Genomic DNA, 26,167 nt, shown 5'->3' with positions numbered 1-26,167 from the left:
GGGGGGGGGGGGGAGGAGAGAGAATTCTAAACCTTTTGGTACAACTTTGATCTTGGCGAATGTGCACAAGTCGCCGGTATTTTGCAGTGTGATGTTCGCCCTGAGAGCGGTGGTTCCGGACGATAAAGTACCAAGCGCCAACCATATTTTGCCACTCGCGTCTTTAAACGTATCCGAGATCTTCATTTTGCCACAGCCGCCGTATCCATACAGGGGTATCTGTCGATTGAAAATTAAGACGCAGCCTCACAAAACATGCTAAAAAATACACAAATAGAAAACAAAAGACGATTTTACGCCGAAAATGTGTACGCACTCTTCTGTACTGAGATTCACGGCCCTCCTTCGCAGGCGCGTAATGTTTGATGGTGATTTTCCCAGCCACCGGACCCACGCGATACGGATTGAACATGACCGCGAGTGTTTTGCTTTCTGTACGCTGCATCGCCAGTACCATGCTTATGCTCGTAGTCTGCCTGTCTCCGAGGAACTACAATACAAAAGCTTCACGTTGACGTTCTGGACTTTTTTTTCCCAGACAAGTCCTGGTGTCCACAATAGGCGCTTTAAGCTCTAAGCCTTAAGAAATTGACCCATCACAGTCGAATGCGAGGAGAATAATCGACCGTGATCGGTCAAATTCTTAACACATTGTTGACCGGTCACGAGTTAACTCGTGTCTTCCTGCTCAAACGTTGCTGACCGGCCACGAGTAAACTCGTGATCGATGCAAGATACATTTGCGCGATCGAAACAAGATACATTTGCAAAACCTGTGGTGGACCATTACACGTAGGTGATTGCTACACCGTTTATCATACCAAAAAGAAATATTAAAAGTTAAATATTAAATAAAATTTATTGAAGTTTATTTATATTGTTTCACTTCCACATCCAATTACGAAACAATAGCCGACNATGCAAGATACATTTGCGCGATCGAAACAAGATACATTTGCAAAACCTGTGGTGGACCATTACACGTAGGTGATTGCTACACCGTTTATCATACCAAAAAGAAATATTAAAAGTTAAATATTAAATAAAATTTATTGAAGTTTATTTATATTGTTTCACTTCCACATCCAATTACGAAACAATAGCCGACGACATGAGATAAATTCTAAGTAAAATTGCCGGTCAACAATGTGTCAAAAAAGTACTAGGAAATTTGGTTTAAAATTGATTTTTAAATAAAAATGTTATGATAATGATTAAAAAACAATTGTTTTAATAATACCTGAAATGCATCCTATTTTACAATTTTTTAAAAATTCATAAAAATTTATTTTCAAGTAAAAAAAGTTATGATAATTATTAAAAAACATAATTTTTTTTTTTAATAATACCTAAAATGCGTCCTATTTTACAATTTCTGAAAGTTTAACAAACATTGCTTCATCAATAAAAATGTTATGACGATTTTAGTAACGTGCAAGTTTGCGCAAAAACGTGCGGTCCCAGGCGTATGTCTTACAGATTTCTTAGCGGTCCGCAATATGTTAAGGCTTAGAACTTAAATTCTCATTGTAAACCCTGCTTGATGCGATACCTTGAAGCTTTTAGTGTCGTCGCATATGTTTATCTGGATCTTGATCTTATTATTGCTCGTATTACGGATTGTAAATTCCTTGATCTCGCTCTTGCTCGTTTTCACGCTATTCCACACCAGAGCAGCGTGCGTCGCTCTGATCGGGATCGCACTTCCAGCTACGGCCACGCTGGACACTACGCTACTCGGTGAATTTCTACCTTGATAAGTCCCGGACCTGAGTGGGTCAATTCATATCGTTACGGATCACCGCAGTGGTCAAGCGGTGCGCAGTCCACCAAGCATACGAAATACTTACCTACTGGAGGTCACACTTTGCGGCGATGTCGGGGAACTCGTGGACACCAAATTGCAAGGTGTGTCGCAACGTAGGTAATTCTCACTTTCCGCTTCCAACGGCTTCTGCTCAGCACTAACGGCGTAATAGTAGACGCTGCTACCGGCGACCAATTTTACCTTCGCACACCTGCGGGGAGAAGAAAATTAACGAATGCATTGATGTTGCAACATACATTATTTATTAGGCGTAAAAATTAAGAATCAAATTAGGAATCGAATTAATTTATACGCCTGATAAATGAATAACTAGAAAAAATTCGATAACAAGAGCCAAACAATAACAAAATTTAACTGTCAAATTATTGTTACGCCCGTGTCTTGATGCCCGCGCTTTTAGCGACCTGAACATACAGCTGATTCTCTTCGACATGAGTCGTAAACAACAGATGATCAGCGTTGACGGATAAACAACGGGTTAGAGAGATTCTCTTTGGGGCGGTTGAGTCGTCGTGACGTGTGCTTCCTTGTAAATAGTAAATATAGTTGAAGTTGTTTTTTTTTTAACACTGTCTCGTTTTATTTCCCCGCGCGAGCGTAACATTATTCTACAAACTCTGTATCCGCTTTTGTATTGTTTATATTTGGCCGAAAATGACCACATACTAAGTCGAACGTTCCAAAATATGTCATTAATAATTTAAATATAAACACTTAACAACCGCCTTACTATTTGGCTCTTATTGTCGAATTTCTCCTAGTTATCGACTTTTATCTTAGATCCGAGTCGCTGAATTTTGATATATTTATTAAGCTGACCTCTCTTCGATCACATCCTTCGCGTCGGGAATCTGCGATTTGTACGCGATTAAGAACGCTCCTCTCTCCTCGGGTTGTAGCGACATGTCGCCTGGTTTTATAGAGAATTCTTGCACCGCTCTTAGATATCCGTCGATTGGTACGACAGTGGCGTACACGCGCGTCGCGATATTTCCCGAATTAACGACGTTGAGCAATTTGCCGTGCTGTCTGGAAACAATCATAGGCGCCTCCGTGTCGATGACTTGAATCCTACAAATGCCGGTTTGCGCACAGAGGGGTATTTCTTTCAAAAGTAACATCGTTCCGTCGCCACATTGTATACATATGATCAGTTTACTCCTCCAATATCGCGGCTGTTTCGGCGAACAATCTGTTAAAATAGAATTTTCGTGTATCTCCGATGGAAGAGCATACTGTGTGCGAAGAATACACGTATTCCATGTGAATAGATGCTTACCAATTGACGCAAGTTGCGACCTTTCGCACTTTATACTGGCAGTGAATTTCTCTTGAGGTTTAAGTACCAAATGAGTCAATTCGTCATGTGATTCATTCAGCTTTACTATTCCGTTGAAAGTATCTTCGATACTGAATATTTTTGGTCCTTCCTGTGAACAATGAAAAGCACGTTCACGCTTCCCACTTTCGAAATAATCATTCTGGTTATGTTCAAATATTCACAGCAAGATCTTACATGTAATATAGAGAGTTTCACAGGTACATTAATGTTATTCTTGTTATGAAATATTACAGGCAGAACTTTTGCTGTATTCTCCGCTATGCATTGAAAATCCAATTCCTGCTTGCCCTGCGAGTTGCATATGATATCGAGTTCAAGTTCTTCCGGTTTGAAGCAGATCATGTGCGTCATAAACCATTTCGACTTGACCACCATGTCCGACATAATTATATTTAGTACCGCGATGATCGGTTTGCACATTTTTGTTACTTTCACCTCGATCTGGAAAAAAGAACGAGGAATAAAAATAACGACAGGCTGGCACGTGTAACAAGAGCGATTTTTAGCTATTCGTAAAAATTACCTTCGCAGATTGGACACCATTAGGCTGTATTAAAATTGCATCTTCGGGAATACTTAATGTAATATTCTGCTGATCTCCTCGTACTTCGCTCAGCTTTAATTTGCACGTGATCCACCAGTCTCCTTTGTTTACCAGTTCTATGTTAGCTTTACAAGTCATGCCAATAATGCAATTGCATAACTGTTCCGTATTCTTGCCAATTATTACATCGCCTGAAAGGCCAAAAAAAGGACACATTCAAAATATGTGGTTATTATTCACCAAATAATGTTCATATATATATATATATATATATATATATATATATATATATATACACACAATATCGAGCAAGATATATACTATTTGAATCAAATTGCTTTCCAGTTTTCGTATTTTCTGTAAACAGTGTGCCCATCGTGTTATCGGAAGCTTCCGCTTTAGTCGCTTCTTTTCTTTCTATCTTTTGCATATTCATATCACTGTAGCTCTCTTCATCGCAACTTTTTTCACCTATTGTAGGCGGCACGCAGGAGAATACATTTGATTTGTCATTGGACGACAGAGACAATGCCGATTTTTGTAAGAGCAACTTAAAATCTGTGGCTGATATTATGGCTACTAAAAAAAAAAGTATCACGTCAAATTTCTCGTGTTTATTCAAATAAAATATACCGGTATGCTTCAGCGTTCATACATTGGACTTGGATTCGATACATGTCGTCCGGTATGATGACAGTGAAAACGTTAAACAGAAATAGATTTATAGTGAACGTTGCAGAGATAGAAGTCTTATTGTACCTGCGTCCTTGTTAGACGAAGAAGTTACATTTTTGTCATTGGTGTTTTCTTTTAATACTTCGCATACACTCTCAAGGGATTCAGCTTCCTTTATATTCTTGCTCGAAGCAAATGACAGCATTCTTGAGATTCTTTCCTTGTCAATTGCTTCGTTCGTAGTCCTACTATCCAGTGATAATTTTGACGTGAGATTCACTAGACTCATATTGTCATCAAATTTATTGGAATTTTCAGTAGACGCCGCTAACATGGACTTTCTCTCCAGGGGCATCGTATAGGTCTCCCTCTTGTGTTCTTCTATTATTGAATATTTCTTCTTTTTCTGTGCCATTAAGAGCTGGTCAACTAATCGCCGTGGCGTTTCGCTATTGACATCTTGCAAAGTACTGGCGATAGTGCTCAAACTTAAAATACTATTTTCACCCGCGTTAACCGTCGCGTTCGAGACATATTCGTGTTCCTTCTCCTTTGGCTCCATTGATGATAACTTGGTCGCTGTAATATTTCCTTCAATATATTTAGAATATAGGGAGCAACTTAAGCTCCGGTATCTACAATATGCGCTTTAAGCCTAAGAAATTGACCAATCACGAATATGAGGGGAATAATCGATTGTGATTTCAAGACTTCTTAGAGTTTAAATTCTTATTGTAGACCCCACTTAACATAGTTTAAGATCGTGAAATTACCATCCGCCATGAGCGTCGAATCGATCAACGGCCTCAAATTGCCCCTTTTCATAGGAGTTTCCGAGGTGACGTCAAAACCTGGTCTCAACTTGTCATCATTCCCCAACATTCCCATGTTACATTTACGTTTGAAATATTGACCGACAGATACCTTCCTTCCAGCGCAAGATCTGCATGAGATTTACACTTGATGTTATTGTGTGTATACTTCAGAATAATTAAAGAGAAAGAATTTGAGAAACCTACGCTATCGATAAATCAACCTGTCCGATGATACCGGAGAAAGCAGAGCAATCTAATTCCTGTTTTTCTGTAGTATTACTTATTGGCATGGAATGTGAATCACTTTGTCGCCAGTGAGCCTCATCGATTGACAACTGTGCAGGCGCTTGTGAGCTAGATAGAAACTCTTCATCGAATTCCTTGTTAAACTGTGCCATGAACTCCTCTGCCATGCTATGAAAGTTAATCCGGTCGGAAGGTATATTTAAAAGGGACTGCTCTCCTACGCTATTACTTAGGCCAGATGAGCGCGCTGATATTTCATTAGGCTCAAAAGTAATCTGGAATTCACTTCTTCTGATTATCCTCCTCTTAAAATTAGGTTTCTCAATCACAGGTACTCACATTGGTCGTGTTAACCTTGTCCAAGTGATTCACGTTACATTCCTGATCCTGAACAGGAGTATAAGTTTTGTTTGATAATGCGAAACCTGATGCAGGCAAAATGCCTGTTATGTTTTGTACATTTACATCATTTTCTTTATTCATATCTAAAATAATATTATTAAATATTAATACCTTTACAATAAAGCTTGTATATACAAATGCTTTCAGAGGTCTATCTTTCCTCTGTTTACCTATAGTCACAGGAGAGTTCCGTAAGTTACTGCACTTCTGGAGAATTTTCCTAGCATACTCGAGCTCTTTATTCACGTTAGTATAATTCAACTTCTGTTCCTCATCCGCAACACTAACATTTGTGAGAACTACCCAATACCAAATGTTACTACAGTAACGTTATTCAAGAAATATTAATAGGAATTCGTAGATATACACACATACCCGATATGTTATCAAGAAGACCTAATGAAGAATCGTCCGTATCGTCTGTCTGACTACCACATGGCACTCGCTTGTGTTTTTCTTGACTGGAGTCTCCGCTGCAATATTTATTTTCCAACCTGAAATGAAGTATATCTGAGAGACATTTTTAAAAACATTCCTCAAACTCAACAGGATTTCAACTGTCTCTTCGTCTCTTGGTAAACACACAATGCCGCAGAGAGAGAAAGAGAAAGAATCAGTGAAATCTGTTCAGGCAAAGTTTACAGGTAACCGTAAACATTCGAGAGAACGCTTGGCGCTAATCGCCCAAGAGCTTTGAGACAACCGAGAACGTACGTGTTTTTTCGTTGAACGGTCGACGAAGCTTGCGGCTGCGGTGTGTTTAATATCGTGTCATTCAGCACGACGATACCTGCGGACTTGATCGGCGTGAACATCGTGGAGTCCTTTGTTCCTCGCGAACGGTCCGATACGAAATCCACAGGATGAATGATTTTTAACGGTCCTTCATGGTTTCACCGCGCGCGAATATCTCGTAAATCTGGTCCTGCTGTCGAATACTCACGAGAGAGATCGACGACAGTTGATCGATTTTGCGGTTCAAATTTGAAAAGTCTCGAAGGTCACCGACGATTGGACACGGACGCGAAAAACGCGACGTAGTTTATCGTCTCATCGGAGCTTCGCGTTAATCGCCATCTATTGGCGAATGCTTTTTGAAAATTCTCTTGACATTCGATCGGAAACATCACCGCGGTCTTTTCTTATCGTCGTGATTGTCAAATCTAAAGTGAAATAGCGAGATCTCGGTAAATTTTGACAAAAATCAACAATAAGAACGAAAATTTACCCAACTCTGGCTCGTTTGGCTGAGCTTACGACAGGTAAAAGTTTGATTAATTTGTCGTTAAATCGTGTTACTCAAAAATAATAATGAGTTCTTTAACGTATTTTCATTTTCTGTCGAGTCTTACGTGAAATTAAAGTCGGCAGGAGGCAAATGTTAGGTCTGTTCGTTTTCGCTGCTCCGCTGAACTAGTTCAATAAGTTGAAGTGAGAAAACATATACTTGTCTTGCTTTAACTTATTGCACTGGTTTAGCGATGCAGAGAAAACAGACCTATTGATTGTACAAAAGTGCAGCTAGGTTGATTTTATCACTGTTTTATATATCCCCTATATCCGTATAACTTGTGAGTGTGATATGCACTAAGGATGTTTTGCGAAGCATCGATGTTCGCTCATTGAGGATGCGTCATGCGAGTTTGTCGGATGTGCCGGTTTGGCTATCGGATAGAGAAAAATTTCTCGAGTCCCTAACATTTCCTCTAGCTGTAATACCATCCTCAATGAGCGAATATCGGTGTTTTTCAAACATCGATGATTTTGTACGTACCATCCCTAGTATGCACAATCATGTACGCAAGAAACAGAACGCACCTTAGTTCACTGGTGTAAATATGCATCGTAACCTGTTTTTAATTTCGCCGGGAAAATGACACGTGTTTTATGGCTTGATAGATTCAGTTCTTAGTGTGTTAGATCGATAACAATAAGTATAATTAATTACGAGGTGAATATGATTGTTTATTAAATCAATAAACTGTAAAAAACGATAAATACTGAGGAAAGTTTAATGATATAATTTTCTCATAATAATACTTGTAAAATATGTATTTGTTTGAAGAAGCACAAGACATATGTTAATAACAAAATTAAATGTAAAGGATATAAACTTACACAATGGGTGACACAAATACGGAAGCTAAGGAAACAGCCAATACGGCGGGCAACGAGAAAAATCCATACGCGTATCTCGAGAGGGAGGATTTCACGTCTGAGAAATACAAGATAGAAGTTCGTGGTTTACCGAAATATTACGGAATCGGCGAGTTCAAGAAGCTTTTGAACGAAAAGTTCGACTTGCAGTCATGCAAGGTTAAGCCACCGAGGAAAGGCAGTGGCTGGTTATATGTATGTTTCAGAAGTGAAGAATGCCGGCAACGAGCGATAAATACCATAAATGGGATTTTATGGAAAAATAGTAAGCTCACTGCACAGGTATTCGTTTTTCCTCCAAGGTTGTTTTCTCGTGCAAAGTTAACTCGTAACAATATATCTTTTTGTAATCATAATCATTCCTTCTATGATAGGTAGCAAAGCCAGCACCAGATCCCTTTGTAAAAAGAAAATTGGAAGAAGAAACTGCCAGTAAACGCTTGAAAAACAATGAAGAGGATCAAGATCGTTCCCCCATGGAACGAATCAAGTTTTCTACCACTCCTTTGTGGAATATGCCATATGCAAGTCAGGTAAGAAATTTTAAATCATCCTCTTGTTAGGAAGCCTATTAAGCATCTACTATATATTTTTCTTTAGCTAGAATTTAAGCAGAATGAGATGAGATCCATTCTAATGAAAATCGGTCAGCAAATACTCAAAGAGAGTAAAATATCGACTGATTGGATAAACTCACAAAGGAAATTACATAATGGATTGCCGTGCGAACTGCAAGATATCCTCTCAGCTGATGTCACTGAAGCGTACAGGAATAAGTGCGAATTTACTATCGGTGACTATACTGCTAAATTTTTGTGATTTTAAAGCTCCTGTGTCCTCATTTTAGTTGTCTTTGTTTGATGATGTTAGAAGCGAGAAATTGCATGTCCAAATATATTGCGGTGTACATGGAGATAAAAGAATATATGCAGCAAATGGCACTTGTGAAAATGTCCGGACGCTTTCCTTTAGCCCGAAGAATCAATAAATAGTTGTAAAATTAACATAACAGAAATCATGAGAGAGTTAAAAATGCAAATTGCATGTTAGACTAATTTCTAGCTGTTTATTCATTGTTGAAATTAAGAGAAAGTGTCTGGACATTTTTACAAGTGTGCTGAATCGATCACGAGTGTTATTTTATGCATACATTCTTTTATCTTCACGTATATCTTGGCATATGATTTCTCGCTTCTAACATCATTTTAACAAGTCTTCTTAACGACAAGAACAGCAATAGTGAAGATACAGGAGCTTTAAACGACATTAAGATCTTGTCACGCTTTGTTGTTATCTCCTCTTTTGCAATGTGCAGGTAAAGGGGGTGAGCAGAACGAAATTATGATAGGGTTCAGATTGTCGAGTTACGCTTCCGGTTCAACTGCAGTCGGACCTATCGATGATCTATGCCATATTCCTCAAAATATGAAGACCGCTATGAAGGTAGATTTTAAGTATCAATATATATTTAACGGCTTACATATAATATTGTAATAATTATATATATACATATATATGTTTAATTAATTAATTAAATATATATTTTTAAATGCCGATATTTTGATAAAAGCCGAATATTTTCAGATATTGGAAACGTTCATACGCAAATCCGATCTCGAGCCTTTCAATCCGGTGGATCATAGCGGGTATTGGCGGCAGGTTACCGCTCGCACCACCCGCGCCGATCACCTGATGCTGATAGTCGGGATTCACCCTCAGGATCTGAGCAGCGACGAACTGGAGAAGCTGCGGTCGCAGCTGCGAACGTTCTTCGAGATGGGAGAGGGCGCGGACGCGCGCGTCACTTCGCTGTATTTTCAAACGATAGATAAGAAGTAAGTGTATCGCGCTCCTCGAGCGACTTTTGCACGCTGCGCTGTTCTCACACAGCCGGCTGATGATGCGATGATGCGCGGTGAATTCGCAGAGGTATAGGCGGCGAGAGTAGCGACACGCTGTATCACATCAGCGGCACGGAGTATATCGAGGAGACGCTGCTCGGCATGAAATTTCGAGTCTCGCCCCAGGCATTTTTCCAAGTGAACACTTTGGGGGCGGAAGTGCTATACAAAGCAGCGATCGATCTCGCCGGGCCTACGGCGGACACGGCGTTGCTCGACGTCTGCTGCGGTACCGGCACTATAGGTCTCTGTTTCTCGAAGGTACGTCTCGATCGGTCCTATGGAAATACAATAATACCCCGTGTTATGCTATTCGCGTGAACTCAAAGTTACGCGATTAACAATTCCTCGCTTCCCCCACTACTTATCTCCCGTTGCGAGCACGTGGAAGCCTTCACAGACTTCTCTACTAGATTCTTACGAAATCAATAAGTTAGTTTTCTCTATGCCAACCTGCTACCAAAGAATCAGTTATTTCAGATTAATATGTGTATATTCGTATGAAAATGTGTACCCTGACTTACGAATGTTTTATTTACGTCGTCCTCACCGATCCCACCAATCGCGCAACTTCGGAGTATCACTGTATTCCAGTAGCCAATCGTGGACGTTGTAACGCTTGTCGGTCATTCGTTGCAGCATTGCGGCGAGGTGCTGGGAATAGAGGTGATTGCCGACGCCATAAAGGATGCGAAAGAGAACGCGATCAAGAACGGCGTGACAAATTGCGAATTCTTCGTCGGGAGAGCCGAGGACATTTTATCGCCCGTCATTCAAAGGGCAACGAGGTCTAATATCACCGCCGTCGTGGACCCGCCACGCGCTGGCTTACGTGAGTGTTGTCGACGTGTGATAGGATTTTTTTTATTCCTTTTTCGTTTTTTTTTTTTTTACTTTATAGCGTTGATATTGTAAAAACGTGTGTTGGCTCAGCTCGTTGATTCTCCTGTGTTTGTTTCTTCCCCTCTTCCAGATCAAAAGGCTTTATTGACGCTGCGCAAGGCGAAAAAGTTGAGCAGGTTGGTGTACATATCGTGCGACCCGCGCGCCGCTACGAGGAATTTAGTTGACTTAGCGCGACCCAGTTCGAAGCAATATCTCGGTGAACCCCTGGTGCCGGTAAAGGCCATCGCGGTGGACATGTTCCCTCACACTAAACATTGCGAATTGATATTGTGCCTTGAGAGGCTGTCGCAGGCGATGAAATCAAACGAACGCATGACCTAAGGAGGACAAGAGAGAACGCGGACTATTCTTTTTTTTTTTTTTTACCTCGACTCGTTCGCGCTTCGCTCATGGTTTTTCTATTACATTTTTTATATCGAGCTTGGCGGCATTCAGGTCTGCATTTAGACCCAAGTGCGTCTCACCGCATGTGTTACACGCATAAAGGAAATGTTTTCACCTGTTTTCCTCGTGGAGAGGTAGATCAAGATAATTGGTTAAGCGATTGCGAACTCTTACATGAGCGCGCGAGTCACAGTCTCTGTGTGCGTTTGAATAATTCTATATATTTAGTATAATAATCTTATTTAGTATAATAAAAATATAATAAAAATAATATATATATATATATATATATATATATATATATATATATATATATCGATAACGTTGATATCGCACGCAACGTAGTCTGAACGAATACATTTCCAATCGTTACCAATGAAAGAACGAGCGAATATTACATTCAGAAATCGAGAGAGAGATCGCAAAAATCAAGAGAACTGTGTCATGACTTCTCCCGAATAGCGCGTTATCGATATATCCCGAGAGACGAGCAGAGAAACTTGCGTGATTCGAGCTTAAGGCTAGGGTTATCACATCCGTTCCAATTTTTAGCAAGAAGCTTTTTCAGCGCCACGAAATTATATCAGGCTTGTTTAGTTATATCATAAATCCGGACGTCGACTTGATTATTGGTACGTCACAAATGGCATGCAGCATCGGCAGCGGAACGGCTCCGTTTTCCTTCTCGCAAACATCGCCTCGCGACATCTCGCGATACCTCGAAGAGCGTTACTTTTATCTGTCCGATATTACGGCGGAAGCGTTCGTTACATGAAGACGCTTCCGTACATCGCGTCGAAATGTCGTAGATACGCTCTTTTCGGATAATGCGATAGTCCATTATGTAACGCGGAAAGTTAGCGGAACCATTGCAAGAATATTCGCGTGCGTCCGTATCTCTTCGTGTCTTCGGGATGGGAAAAAGAGGCACCACGAAAATCGAGAGATCGGCGCATGTCGGATGCGATTTCCCGGATCTATGTGTGGACCCTGGGAAAAATTATATTTAATTATATAAAATCATATGTGAATTTTGCCCATATATATATATATATATATATATATATATGTGGTTACTTGTATGATCATGTGTGATCATATCTATACGAAAAAAATGATATTACGTCATTTAATTAAATGTCGATATCATGTGCTGTCAAAAGCATTTACTTCGATTGTACTTACATATAATTTGTGAATAACAATATTTTTTCGTTGCGAACATATATGATTATATACAGTCATAGATGGGCAAATTTCATATATGATCCTTTTTTCCCGGGGAACTTTAGAAAAGGAAGAGGAGGACAGCAATCGAGCGAAGAAAGGATGTAGTTTCAATATGCTTAAATTTATATTTCTCGTAACTCTATATTCTTTTCTTCCTTTTACTTTTTTTTTAATGTGGCGATCCTAGTTTTTATGCCGAGCTACTTTATATTCTGGTGGGGTAGAGAGGAGGGCCAGTTACTGAGTGCTTAAACGTAGTTACAGATGCAGTACATAATACACATACATATGCAAGGACCGATTCAGCGCGCCTTAAACGTAACCTTTGGACAGGTGCATAAATATACACGTAATAACTGGAAAAATGTCGTTACCACGAGGAAATGTGTCGGAAATCGTTTCTTTTGATCAAGGTTACGAGAGATATGCTCGAAGAAGAGCTCGTTTAATGAAATAGGCTTTCGTTCGTATTTACTTTATGCCGTATTTACTTTAAGCCAGAGAGAGAGAGAGAGAGAGAGAGAGAGAGAGAGAGAGAGAGAGGTAATTCTTTCTCGATTTGCGCGTAATTTGCAAAAAGAGAACGGCGATAGAAGTCGCAAGAAGACAGACGAGTAAAGGTACATGGCTGAGGGAGGAGAATCGTTGATTCGATGTTCCAAAATGTGCGAAAGTAACCGCTCGAGCGAGTTTGTGTGTGTGTGTGTGTGTATGTGTGTGCCGTGTACGTATGTGTATGTGACGTGTATGTGTTATTGTACGTTCATGATTTTTTCTTTTTTTTTCCATTTGTTCTCTTGACACTCTCTCAGCAGCGGGAAAGCACTGTTTTACGATCTCGTCGCGTTGCTGCAGCTAAGTCGAGGAAATGATGCGAAATGGCGGCGGCACTCCTTTTTGGTCTGCGGATTCGAGGAGGACTGACAATGACTGGGTCATTATCACTTTCTCCTGAAGCATGTCACCGCGTTGAAGTAGCAGCGCCAGTAAACCTGACTTTTACCCTGGCCGCGCCGCTGCAGATCCATCTGAAAGAAGCGAAAGGATCCAGAGATGCGACAGAGATAGTAGCGGCAACCCGAGTCGAATCGGCGCGACGATTCTCTCGAAAATCTTACTTTCGGTGTCTGTCGCGAAATTTAACGAACGCTACTGATTGATTGTTCTCCCATCACTCGGAGATGATCGAATCAAATATTTTCGAAGAGAAGTTTGGAATGTAGTTCAAGACTGATATCGAGGTGAAGAAACACATTACAGTTTTATCAACTATATAATTTTAAAGTTTTAGGAAAAACTTTTTTTTTAATTTTCCTACGGTTCTTTTTGGTTTCTTGTACTTCTTTACAGAAGAAAGCAAGTATGGTAGGTTTTAACCGAAATTACGCGTGAATCTTTCTAAACGAATTTTTGCGCCTTTGGGACAGAAATCTGTTTTTCTTGTCTCTTGAATAGAACTATTGAAAGGTTGATACCGAATTCGCTACCGTTTGATCTTTCTCCATCACGGGGGCGGTCTCCAGGTCGGCGGCAAAGGGTGCCCCGCCAACTGTACTTTTTCCCTGATTATCGACGACCTTCTGTAAGGCTACCATCAGCTGGTCGAACAGTAAAGCTGCACGCTTCGGCATTACTACCTGTGATCAAACGGAAGACGGACCATCAGAAGGTGACAAATGGAAGGGGGAGGATATTTTCGGTTTATATCGATATGTCGATAAACGTAATCTCTTAGTAGTGCAACTACGTTTGCGGACTTTTAAGCCAATATTTATTGTCACATCTTACATTTAATTGGTCCGATAGAAAGTGCCAAATTTCTAGTGACGATATCAAGGAGTCCCTTTATATAAATTAATTATTTACTGAAAAAAGAACCTATAACTTTATCTTAAGATCCTATAACTTAATCTTATAACTTTATTCAACTGAGTAATAAATGTGAATTTTGAACGCGCGCGAAATTTAAATGTATACAGAATAAAAATCGCCCAACATTGGAATCTGAAATATCCCCGTTATTCTTAATAATACGAGAAAATGTCTAAGGAGAAATTTATTTACTTCGAGGAAGCATTTCAAAATGAATAACGGGAACGAGTTACTTTTTCGAATCGGTAACGAGTAACGAGTCACTTTTAAAAAGTAACTTTCCCAATCCTAGTCGCAACCTGTGTATTTTATAGCAAACACCACTTCTTCAAATCCGTATCTTTCGTGTATCCCACGCGGTACTACGTTTCTCGCATACATTGCTGACCTGTAATCACCGAGGAACACGCCAACGAAGTGTCCCGCAAAGCACGATGGAGGAAACGGCGGGATAATTAATAGACTTGTCCTCGTAACGTTGCCACGCATTCGTCTAATCATTCATCGGCAAATACTCAAATGCTTTATTCATTGTTAGTTGAAAAACTTGATTAAAAATTCAAATACGTGTCGTTTGTCACAAAAAAGGTTGCAATACTTTTTTTTTCTTATAAGTTTCGGAACGCATCCTGTCTAATGGGAGGATTTATTTTCTTAGTAATTCTTAGGTGATACATTTCCTTATTGGACATAGAGATGCGTTGCGAAATTCACTGAGAAAAAGTATCGCAACCCTTTTGCGACTCACGTAGACAAAGGGGTAATTTTGTTGCTCTAATTTAGCAGTCTTGCTAAATTAGATTATTATTGTCTGCCCGTCCATTTCTTCTCCCTTTCTCTCTCGAGTTTCTCCGCCGCACATTTCGCCTTCGCCTCGTTTTCACTCTGTGAACGTATCTGTTTATCTCACTTACACCTAACCGCGATGAACCCAATTTTAAATACCGCATCTTTTTCATCATCATCATCCCCGCTGGATAATCAACTGGATACCTGCACCGCAGGAGGTTAATTGGAAAATATTGAAGTTTTAGTAGGCGGAGGGCGGTTCTCAAAAACGTGTAGCGTGAGAAATATGGGATTCCCACCGTGTATCTATGTTCATCGTGCGGCGAAAGGGCAGTTTCTTCATTTCTTCTGAAATGTGACGGCGGCACGAAAGATAAGTCGATGATAAAAATAATGAGCGCTCGCGAGAGAGAAGCCCAGGCAAGATCGAAGATACGCCTCGGTATTCTTTGTCTCTCTCCCTCCCTCCCCCTCCTTCTCTCCTGAATGCGAAAGGTGAGAGAGGAATCAAGCGGAGCGAGGCCACGGGGTCGATTACGGATTTTAGTATTCATCTGCGAGACGTAAAACACCAGATCATCGGACAATTAAGATCGTCATCGCGAATAAGACCGATCCGTCGCTGCTACGGCGGCTCTTCGAACCGCGTCTTCTTTTAACCGAATTACATTCCGCTCGTCGTAATGAAGCGAGCATTTACCTCAAGTGACAATATACGATTATCCGCTTTGCGTTATCGCTTCGGGCTCTTCGAAATTCGTGGCGCAACAGATGTAATTGATTCTCATTACGTACTACAAAAGGGACGAAGGATCTCATCTGTACATTAGGCTGGGAAATTTCGAACGTTAAACTTGTACTTGACTTTTTGTAAATAAACATTGAATCTCACGAAGATAAATTTCATCACGAATTAATTTGTACACTTAATATATTAATTACGTGATCTTAGGGGCGCACGCACGATCTCACCTGCCCTCTCATTTAGAAGCGGCGTCAGCCTCCGCGTTTCACGCTGAAAAGTAAGGCACACGCGTGTTTTTCTTCGACTTACTCGGCAGACTCGCATTGAAGAATCGATGGGCGCAAAAAAGACGCGCACCTGGCGAAGGGACACCCTTCGCACCCCCATGAAATCCGGCCGATAATAGGGTCGCCCGTGAGAGAGAGAAAGAGGGAGAGGAGGACGGTAGGTCGCAGGTAGGAGCGGAGGGGAATGCGGTTTGTGAAGTTTCATCACGAATAAGCGTGGCATAGGAGGGACGTGGCGGAATTTCGATACACAAAAACACCCAACACTAGCCGTCGGCGATTCCGAGCGCTCAATTAACCGATAATCTCTCAAAGCGAATCTCGCCCTTATCGCGATAAGCACGAGCGGCTCAGGCAGAAATAGGATGAGCGGGGAGCGAGATTCGGCGGCCCTCGCGAAACGGGGATCGCGCGAGGGAGATACTCGAGGAGGTATCGAAGCGGCGAGAAATTCGAATCAATTGCCAACTCGCGAACGGTTAAAAATTCGAATTTTTCACGCGATGGCGCAGCTGGACGTTTATTTTCTTCGAAATTGATAAGGTGATTCCTTTCTTCCGAGGCAAAATGAAACTTTTAGGGAGGTTCGGGAAATTGCGATGTCACTATATACACACACACACATATATATATAGTTCTTCAAATATTAACCGTTTTCTTTCGTAATTTTGCCGTGCGGCGCAAAGCCAAACAATGCGGATCGCCGTTTAGAAATTTTCATCCCCCGCTTCGTATCGCCGGTTTGCTGGGGTAAACAATCACGTCGAGCAATATATGTTTCACATATTGCATTCCTAACTCGCATACACCTGCATTGCGTGTCCTTTCTGCTTTATTTATTTCGCTCGATTCCCCAAAGCGCCGACGATGAACATCGACTTCTTTCCTCCTGTTATTATGTCGCGCCTGTCTCGTGACCGCACTGGGGTTTTGATCCAACAGGAGTTAGCCGTGACGGGAAGTTCTGAGGCGATAGATAAAAAAGAAAAAAGCGAGTCTTCTTACATTTGGCGTGATATAATCGTACGCGCATATCAAGTTCTCGCATTCAACAGCTTTCGAACGAGGTGCACCGTATGGATATCTCATGCGCGCGAACTTTCTTTCTCAAAGCGCAGCTTATTCCATTCGTAGGAAAGGGCGAATTGGCAGAATGTAAATTTAATTTCCCTACTTAATTATAAAATGTGGTTAGATTTTATCCATCCCTTAATGCAACCGACAAATATGTTTACTCCACGAATATGTATACTCCACGAAAGAAAAAAATTTAATATGCAAATGGAAGATATCGATTTTAATAAGGAAATTTTTGTCCTTAAGTTTGACCTACATGTGCTTTTTGCGTCTTGTTTCTCGCTCTCTATCTATCTTCTAATAATAACCTTTATTTACTTATGGAGGTAGAGAGCAAGAAACAAGAAACAAAGAGCACATTGTAGATCGGGCTTTAGTTTCCCCCATCGTGCGCAGTTTCATTACATAATTAAACGAATTTTATCGGGAGAAGTGAGTAATGGAGGGGCCATGTAGGAAAGAGCGTTCCGCAAAATTTAATCGCACGGATAATAACGGTAGTCCTCGGAATTCCGATGAATCCCGACGTTTGATTTTTACGTTATATCGAAAATTCCTGCCCAGAGGTTCCCGTCAGGTGTGTGCGAAGGGCGAAAAAATCTGAGTGTGGGCGAATGGGTGAAATCGGTTCGACCATGAACTGTGACCAGCGAAAAAATAAAGTCCAAGAGCGATCTTCGTTCCACAGGCACACTGTTCCCTGAGATCTTCGTTATCTTTCACGTGGAGTATCTTACTTATTTTTAATTTAAAAAAAGTTACTAACGTTACCGCAATTGTTATATTTTATCTTTTAGTAGCGGGGGGTAATACATTGCGGAGTATTTTCGTCTGTTTGCTGCACGGAAAGAGAAAATAATACGGTGTAGACAAAGTCGCATTAACGGTATGCAATCGTGAAACGCGATTTTTAGACGCGAACGCGGTTCAGACATCAGCGACCAGGGGAGGGGGATTCATTATCAACAACGTTAACACGAGTAGCTGCACTTATGATGGAATAATTTTCGGCTAAAAACACATCAGCAGCTATATGTAAAAGTGGGTGAGCGTGAAAAATAAAGAAAGAGCGGAAACGATCGTGACGTCGAGCCAGCCAATCAACGTTTAATTGCGACATTCATAGACGCGTAAAGGCATTATCGCCGGCGCGTGGTTTATTATTGTTGCGCACACCAGGCGAATGACGAATTGATGAGAAGAACAGGGAGAAAAGAGGGTGACAGAGAGAAGGAGACCTGTCGAACAGGGAGAGATGGAGAAACATTCCACTGTTTTCGTTATTTTTCTCCTTTTCTTCCGCGTTTTCTTTCTCACGAAACTATCGCGATTCGCGCGGTGTTCGCGCGCACCCACATATATCCCATAATTGTCATACACAGAAAAATGTGTCTTTGGATTCAATAAAGTTTCTTCAATTAAGATAAATTTCTCTTGAGATGGAACAAACAAACAAATATTTGATTAAACAAACTAGATTGTTTAGTTTCTCATACAACAAATATCTTTACGACAAATAAATATTTCTCTTGTATTTTCATCCGAACATTACAATGATCGTCGCATATACACAGGTCCGAAATTTGTCTGAAAATTTTCGGCCAAATTTTTGCGCACAAAATTTTGAGTTATTAATTAAAGAAGCTTCTATATATGGCCATTTTCAATAATTAATAACTAGAAATTTCGCGTAGTTGTTTGCAAAATGATAGAGTACTTTTCGCTCAGTTTAACTCGTTCTACTTTCACACGAGCGATTTGCTTGAAAGTTTTGCAGCAAACTTCCTATACATATGCCTTTACATACATTTTTATTTAACAGGATTTTCCACGATTTTCAATCCCACACGTATAATCGTAAAAAATAATCTTTGTAAATAAATGTTAGTTCACATGTGACACTTGCTATACACGCATAACGCGTTCGACACGTTCGAAACGTGTAAAATTGCGTACGAAAGATCTAGCGAGCAATTAATTTTATGTTTATTTCACGGAACAACACCGTACACCGCAAAGCAATCATTATATCCACGCAACGCGTTCCATCTATTTTACTTTATACATGCTTCTTTATCGTGCTTCGAGCTATGAACGAACGAACGAACGAACGTACGTACGTACATACTGAAAGAAGCTGAAATTTTTAATACATTTTATCAAATTTTTACACGACATCGGTCGAGGTCTCTCGAAATTACGGCATGCGCGAAACTGTAATATGTGTCTGCATGTTTTAATCGACGAGAATTCGCGCGGAGTTCGGGCGTGTTTATTTAAACAACCACAATAACGTGCGATTTCTCGCTCACATAATGGTTGTACTCGCGGGATCCCATGTACTCTTTCTGGCGCTGCGCGTTATGAGAAACGCCACAACGAGTAATTAAGATATAGATGATATCGGGCGGGGATCAAATTGCAAATGAGAATTGGTTAAGTGTCAGCGCATGAATACCGATTCCTCTCGCGATTGTGGGTATTTCGTTCGTCGACCACAGTTCGTGGCCGCCGCCGAGATTTCTCTATATAGAGAACGCGTTCCTATAAATTCGCAATTTCTCAGAAATATTACGGCGAAATCTCTCGGATGATTCGATGAAATACGCATCTTAAATAATTACACACTATCGATCGTGGCGTAACGTTTCCAGCGAAAGGAACACTAAATATAATGCTAAACACACATTCCCCACTAGCGGCCATTTCTGTAAAGATTTAGAATAATGCTTTTTGGTAGAGCATTTTTGCTAATAGTATANATATATATATATATATATATAAATGAGTAGTCAAATCTTCTATCATTTTGTAAATAACGGCGACAAGTAAAAAAGATACATCGGGGACATAATCCGACCGAATGCCGGTTTAAGTTTTCGCGGCTTAATCGATAGCAGCAAATTGTTTCTCAATCCCAATATCGCATCCCGCTTTCGGGCTACGTGTGAAACAATAGAGAAAAAAATACCACGTCGTCGCGAATTTTTGTTCGAATTTCTTCATGACGATTCGAAAGTTATTTTAGCTTCTATAAGATCGGACGGAAAAATAAAGGATCGGATGATCGGGAGAGCATATTTCAACGAGTTCTCCGGACACAAACTCGCGAGAGTGCGACTGCAATTCGATTGAATTTCTCGCGCGATCTTATTCGCGAACTGATCGCAATCCATCGACGTTTCAATCGCCGTAACGAGAGAAAAAACGGAGAACAGAGAGATTAAGTCGGCGACAAAATTGCCGGAAATAGGAGCCTTGAAGTTAAGCGGCCGATTTATATTTCCGTAGACTCCTACGCGTCTCGGAGGCGACAAATGTCGTAGGACAAAAAAGCAATTTCTTGGATAAGGGGAGGAAAATCGAGGAGGAGAGGAGAAAGAGAGATGATCAGATCGACATAAACACCAAATGCGCGACCCGGACAAGCGAGGTCTTCTATAAATATTTGCGTCAAGAATACGACGCTTTCGTTGGCTTGCCGAGAGAGGGACACGGAATCTGACTTGTATATTGCGAATTCGTAGTGAACACGGAGATTACAGATGCTTCCGTAAACGGTAAACGGAGAAATGTGCGGTATTTTGCAACGAATAACCGTAAGATCGATCTCATAGTTTCCTTTACCGAATCATATTCGAAAGAAGATCTCACATACGAGAGAACTTTGCGAAGATATTCATGTCAGAGACGATATTAGCCGGAAAAGTAGAAATTGTTCAAATTGTTGGATGAAATTCGCCCGAGGCTCTCCGCGAGAGTGAAACTCGCGGAAACTTATGATTGCGGGGGCGCATATGGGAACCGCTTGGCAAATGTCCCTGACAAACGACACATTAACGCGGAAAATGACGGTAAACTCGGCACAATCTTATGTACCGCGAGAGAGAAAGAGAGGGAGAGAGAGAGAGAGAGAAATGTCGCGCCCGCAGCTATGAAAAGGTAAAATAAGTGCGGTATAGTATTCAGACATACTTTCATATCCGTCGCTTTGAGATGAAATTGAGGCAATCGTGGAACGATAAAATAGAGTGGGCGTTTTTTAAACCATCTATCTGGATAGCAAATACGATGAAGACGAGCGAGATATCAGAAGATCGCGACGGCACAATGAGATGTTCCGACGTGTCCTTGAAAGCAAAACATAACAAATTGGAAATTATGAAACAATATGCGTTACACCCGCGTATGAAATAGCTTTTGAACGTGTACAGTCGGCGTCATGTATATTGTACCATTTTTTTTTGAAGAATGTCACGAATAATATCAAATCTGCGATCTGAGCGTAATTCCTTATCCAAAGACTCTGACTTATCAAACACCCTACGTGTGCTTAAAGTTTACGTGCATGATTAAATAAAAATTGCCCGAATGATAGGGTACCTGTCATATAAAAAAAAAGGAAAAACCAAAAGGATATATTGATTATTTATTGAAATTGCATCGTAGTGAGTTAACTATGTTGTCGTACGTCGAAGAAAGAGCAGCAGGTGCATCGCGCAGGTGACTTTCATCGCGGGAGACAATGAAAATTGACGATAAAGCCCGTAGAAGAAAAACGGTAAGTTCGCTCGCTTAGAAATCGTGTCGTAAACGCATCGACGAGAATAAAGTATCGTGTTAATAGACACTTGCCAAGTAATAAAGTGAGCTAAAGTCCCGTGCGCGTCTATTGCGCAGAGAAAACCCAGGCGGGAAAAGTTATTTAGTGTGCCGGTGTGTGCATTACAAGATTCGAGCGAGGCACGACGGCGCGATGACGCCGTTAAACTTACACAGGATTTTCCATTAAGAGGTTTCATTTTAAATTATTAGAAAAACAGTTTTCTTTTTAAAGTGGCGATATATTTATTTCAATGCGAAGTACAGACTGTACGATTAAGTGTGGGACATGATATCTGATGAATGACCGCCTCGATTTTGTTTTATAAATGAATTTTCTGAGAGACGCGCGTTTGCGCAAAATCCGCTGCGCGTATTATAATTTTCAATGATTGTTTAGCGATCCGCTACGCTAATATCGAGATGCGACATGCGTTTCATTAATCCATTTATTTTTAGTAATTCGCTGCGCGATCCGCGTTACGTGCCAAGTATCGAATGAATCCGCAATTTTCGCCGGTCTGCACACGTGCGCCTCGCTCGTAACCGCACCGTATTTTACGTTAACGGCGAAAGTGAAAACTCCAACGAACTTTTATTCCCGTCGATCGGCAAATAGTTTTGCCATCAAATTTTCTCCAACGTCGAAAGGTAATAATAAAAAAAGGAACACCCTGTTGCGGTAGCCACCGCGGCGAAACATCGTGTAATAAATTGCGATACTAAAAAAAATTGCGCTCGATAGACCATATACTATATGTTTCTCTCTTTCAATTAGAACAGCCTAGCTTTGATTAAATACTCTAGCTACTAGTAGCTCTAGTATTATCCATTATTTCTGCTTTATTTTTTATTATCATCTGTAATCATATTCTATTGTATATTATTTTCTTTACATTTTTATATATTATATTATTTTTACATTTTTTTTATATGTTATATTATTATATTTTTTATATATTATTTTATTTTATTTTCTATTTTTTTTCTTCTTAATTGACTGCAGTCATGATTCTCTCATTATTTACTGAATATATGGATAGCAAAATAATTTGGCTATGCCAATTAAAGTTTGCTGCTGTCGCAACGACGTTTTGCTACAACAAGAAAATTATCTTTCTGCTGTCCAAGCAAATCTTTTTTTACTGTCACTATATATATTAACAAACAATTTGCTGCTCTAACAAATTTGTTTTCTCCGTGCGGTGCCGTCTCTTACATACCTTTCGCAGGTACGCATTTCGATCTCCGAAATTCGAATCCAAGAGACGGAAGCGCTCCCTCTCGCGAGAGGAGCCAATGAGGAGGACCGTTTATACAATACTCCATTTAGACCGTTTTACAGACCATGTATACATTGCACGCGCACCTACTAAAAAGAACTGCCGTGCACGTTAACTTTTCGGATCGCGCATGGCGATATGATCGTTTCGACGCACGAAGGAACCGCGAGAAGAAGAAGAAGTCTCGCTCTTTTACGACGTCGCGGAGTCGCGGAATCTCCACGAGCGAGATATAGCCATAAACATCGTTTACGACCGTCTCCAGCTCGGTGATTCCAGATCGAATCAATGACATTATCGATGCAATAATGCGACTATCGCGCGAACAATATTTCATCGACTATATTTTAGCAAACATCTCCCTCCCCTTCTGGCCCCGAGCCTTTCACTCGAGTGACCGAAATAGATTTAACGATGATTAGGATCGCGCGTTAATAAAACACCGAGAAGGTGTATCGTATGTTTTATTGTATCGCCAGGGATTGGACTCTTCCTTTCGCATGTTAATACCGACGAGATTGACCTCCTCATTGACCGGCGAGATGAGACCACCGTCGCCATGAAGAGGCGTCGGTGGCGACGGCTCGCTCGGTTTCTGGACGATTTGTAACTGTCCCGCGCGGTCGACGTGGCTGTAATCCCGATGAAATCCCGGCGAGGATCCGTCACGGCGCGTACGATTAGCGGCGCATAAAGTGATAAAATTTATTACTGTCCGATGACGGCGACCCCCGCGAGTTGCGTCACACCCTTCGTCGTAAATGAGAGAGCCGGCGGGTGGACGGGGATTGATCGACGTGCCCGGCAAAGTTCGGAGGGATTTTATTTCAATTATGAAGACGCGACAAGCAGCGGATAACGCGCCGTATTTATTCGACGCGCACCACCGTCGCGCGGATCTAGAATAGGGAAGAAGGACGAAGACGCGTCTCTAATTACGAAGATACGCGCAGTGACGGATCCTCTCCTCAAGGAGACGGAACTCGGTGAGTACTCCCCGAGTAACTTCCGCGCGAGGTTTTCAACTGATTCCGAGTAAAAGTACGTCGAAAAAATACATACAGTTCAACCGGACCGGACGTGTCGCGCCTAACACGTCCTTTGCTTTTCGTCTGACTTTTTTCTCTCTCTCTCTCTCTCTCATCGAGAAAAATTGTGCGCCTCTTTCACTCGGAAGAGAAAAAAATCGGTCGAATTAACGTAGCGACGGGACGAGGCAAACGCGGTTTGCTCGAGGGAAACGGAATACGTAAATTTTGGACTTATTAATTAAAGAAGCCTCTATATAGAGTATCAGTGGAACGTTCGCCTAGAACTTTTTTGAGCCTAAATTGCAGGAGTTGAGTGAACAGACAAATCTGGGGGAGATTTGGTTTCAACAAGATGGAGCAACAGCGCATACAGCCCGCATTTCTATGGCGAAACTGAGGCAAATGTTCCCTACTCGACTCGTCTCTCTGAGGGGTGATTTGGGGTGGCCAGCAAGATCGCCCGATTTGAGCATTTGTGACTTTTTCTTGTGGGGGTATCTGAAAGAAAAAGTCTTCAAGCATCGTCCCCATACCCTACAAGAACTGAAAAGGAGAATCATCGAAGAGGTGAACGCCATTCCGATTCAGATGTGCCAAAACGCAGCCCGAAGCTTCCAAAATCGGCTACATCAGTGCATTGCTACTGGAGGCCGCCATCTTGCAGATATCGTTTTTAAACGTTAATGTAAAAAAACTGTTTGAAGTACCAAAGGTAATAAAAAAATTTCCAATCCTCTACATTTAATAGTATTTTATTGATTGCTCTCCAAAATGAGGGCATACCTTTCGCCGCACCCTGTATGACATTTTCAATAATTAATAACTCAAAATTTAGCGTGTTATTTGCAAAATTGTAGAAAAGTTTATTGTTCACTCCAATCTGTTCTACACCCTCATGAAGTTTTTTCCCTGTGGTTTTGAAATACTTTATGTGTGTGTAGTTTTGCATAATTAAATTTTAATTTTAATAGTTAATTTAATTTTAACTCAACTTTTAATTAGATAGTTTTTGTTCAGGTTATTTTTAACTTAACATCAAGAAAGAGTTAATTTGCCTAATTCTGCTAATTTTTTTCTGTGTATTATCTCAATTTCTCAAAGTACATCTCAGCTAAAACAAGCGAAAAAGGCAGTATTTTCAGTCGGAGTGATAATAAATATTGCTATTCGAAATTGCAAGAGTGAATGTTTCGCTCCAGCTCGGAGTGGATTCTGACTTCCATATGAGTGAATATTTCAGTCGATTAGAGCGAATTTACTCCTGTGGTGGAATATATCGGATTCACTCTTCAGTTTCGAGGGAAAAATATTCACTCTACGTGAAATTCAAAGTGAAAAAATTCACTTAGTACAAGTGAAAAATCGCTTCGATCCGAACGACTCGGGTTTCGCTTTATTTTTCGAGTAAAATTTCGCTCCGAGAAATTTAGAGAATAAGAAGCAGAAATTCTGTTTCCTTCAACGGAAATGTGTTTGGTTCTTCAACCCATTTCTTTTCTTCTTCGTGTGTAGGAGATACGATTTCACTTGGTAGTTCGTGGTTGCTCTCGTTACACAGTTCACCTTGTGAACTGTGTGAGATATCTCATGAGCGTGCGAAATGCGTCGCGAAGATACTCTTATCGCCGGACGCATCGATCATCATATCCGACCTCGTCAAGTCGGAAATAATAAGACCGATATTGCGTGATCTCTCTCTATTTCTCTCTTTCTCTCTCGATCTAAGATAAGGATAATTCTAATATTCACCCAATTCTTATTTTTTTGATATGCCTCTCTTGCGTCTTTTGTTTTCATTTTTATTCTTATCTTATTTTTACTTTTTTTCGTTTTGTTCACAAGTTAAAATATATAAGCTCAAAATAAGAAATTCACTCTTGATAACGTGATGTTACCATCACTGTACGCAAAATTAGAATCCAATTCACATGAAATCTGTATTCATAAAAACTGTAGCTCTTAGATGGCTAAGCCGTAGAGCGACAATAAACCCTTCTATCCGTCTCTATCGTGTGTAATGCTGAGGCTCTCGGGGCAAAAGAACGCGGAGG

The 26,167-nt window shown here is 40.7% G+C and overlaps 3 protein-coding genes across 7 annotated transcripts in view; 1 reads left to right on the top strand and 2 right to left on the bottom strand.

Annotated features, from left to right (window-relative positions):
- LOC106741088 overlaps positions 1-6,893 on the bottom strand; it is an 8,235-nt gene extending 1,342 nt beyond the window's left edge. Inside the window, exons 1-16 of one of the 3 annotated variants that reach the window (XM_014612727.1) lie at positions 6,567-6,893; positions 6,228-6,346; positions 6,023-6,151; positions 5,790-5,935; positions 5,409-5,725; positions 5,163-5,332; positions 4,474-4,968; positions 4,036-4,293; positions 3,694-3,905; positions 3,345-3,611; positions 3,108-3,258; positions 2,648-3,020; positions 1,851-2,018; positions 1,553-1,769; positions 317-490; positions 33-219 (exon numbers count right to left, since the gene is read on the bottom strand). In XM_014612727.1, the coding sequence (XP_014468213.1) occupies positions 33-219; positions 317-490; positions 1,553-1,769; positions 1,851-2,018; positions 2,648-3,020; positions 3,108-3,258; positions 3,345-3,611; positions 3,694-3,905; positions 4,036-4,293; positions 4,474-4,968; positions 5,163-5,332; positions 5,409-5,725; positions 5,790-5,935; positions 6,023-6,151; positions 6,228-6,346; positions 6,567-6,667 (3,484 nt within the window). In that variant the 5' untranslated portion in view covers positions 6,668-6,893. The remainder of the gene's footprint in view (positions 1-32; positions 220-316; positions 491-1,552; positions 1,770-1,850; positions 2,019-2,647; positions 3,021-3,107; positions 3,259-3,344; positions 3,612-3,693; positions 3,906-4,035; positions 4,294-4,473; positions 4,969-5,162; positions 5,333-5,408; positions 5,726-5,789; positions 5,936-6,022; positions 6,152-6,227; positions 6,347-6,566) is intronic. The other 2 variants (XM_014612728.1, XM_014612729.1) reach the window with 2 other exon arrangements.
- Positions 6,894-7,675: 782 nt separating this feature from the next.
- LOC106741089 (tRNA (uracil-5-)-methyltransferase homolog A-like) lies at positions 7,676-12,366 on the top strand. Of its 2 annotated transcripts, XM_014612731.1 has the most exons (9): positions 7,676-7,803; positions 7,958-8,291; positions 8,384-8,542; positions 8,610-8,802; positions 9,325-9,452; positions 9,594-9,844; positions 9,937-10,171; positions 10,550-10,742; positions 10,884-12,366. In XM_014612731.1, exons 2-9 carry the CDS (start codon positions 7,974-7,976, stop codon positions 11,135-11,137), a joined length of 1,731 nt encoding a protein of 576 aa, XP_014468217.1. In that variant the 5' UTR covers positions 7,676-7,803; positions 7,958-7,973; the 3' UTR covers positions 11,138-12,366. The 2 variants fall into 2 exon arrangements, with proteins under 2 accessions (XP_014468217.1, XP_014468218.1); XM_014612732.1 differs by lacking the exon at positions 7,676-7,803 and having other exon boundaries at positions 8,177-8,274.
- Positions 12,367-12,913: 547 nt separating this feature from the next.
- Positions 12,914-26,167, bottom strand: part of LOC106741010 — a 19,914-nt gene continuing 6,660 nt past the window's right edge. The window contains exons 2-3 of one of the 2 annotated variants that reach the window (XM_014612566.1): positions 13,906-14,067; positions 12,914-13,458 (exon numbers count right to left, since the gene is read on the bottom strand). In XM_014612566.1, the coding sequence (XP_014468052.1) occupies positions 13,372-13,458; positions 13,906-14,067 (249 nt within the window). In that variant the 3' untranslated portion in view covers positions 12,914-13,371. The remainder of the gene's footprint in view (positions 13,459-13,905; positions 14,068-26,167) is intronic. The other variant, XM_014612567.1, reaches the window with a different exon arrangement.

The sequence above is a fragment of the Dinoponera quadriceps genome, unplaced genomic scaffold (genome assembly GCF_001313825.1).
Source record: "Dinoponera quadriceps isolate SergipeBrazil2010 unplaced genomic scaffold, ASM131382v1 scaffold367, whole genome shotgun sequence".
Classification (NCBI taxonomy): Eukaryota; Metazoa; Arthropoda; class Insecta; order Hymenoptera; family Formicidae; genus Dinoponera; species Dinoponera quadriceps.
This window is presented reverse-complemented; position numbering and strand designations above follow the sequence as displayed.

What these genes read in the sequence shown, in the direction of transcription:
- LOC106741089 (XM_014612731.1), top strand. Translation starts at nt 7,974, where the DNA reads ATGGGTGACACAAATACGGAAGCTAAGGAAACAGCCAATACGGCGGGC. An exon ending in TAAGTGCGAATTTACTATCG is followed by an intron (nt 8,803 to 9,324) that starts GTGACTATACTG and finishes TGCAATGTGCAG; the next exon opens with GTAAAGGGGGTGAGCAGAAC. An exon ending in TAGGTCTCTGTTTCTCGAAG is followed by an intron (nt 10,172 to 10,549) that starts GTACGTCTCGAT and finishes CATTCGTTGCAG; the next exon opens with CATTGCGGCGAGGTGCTGGG.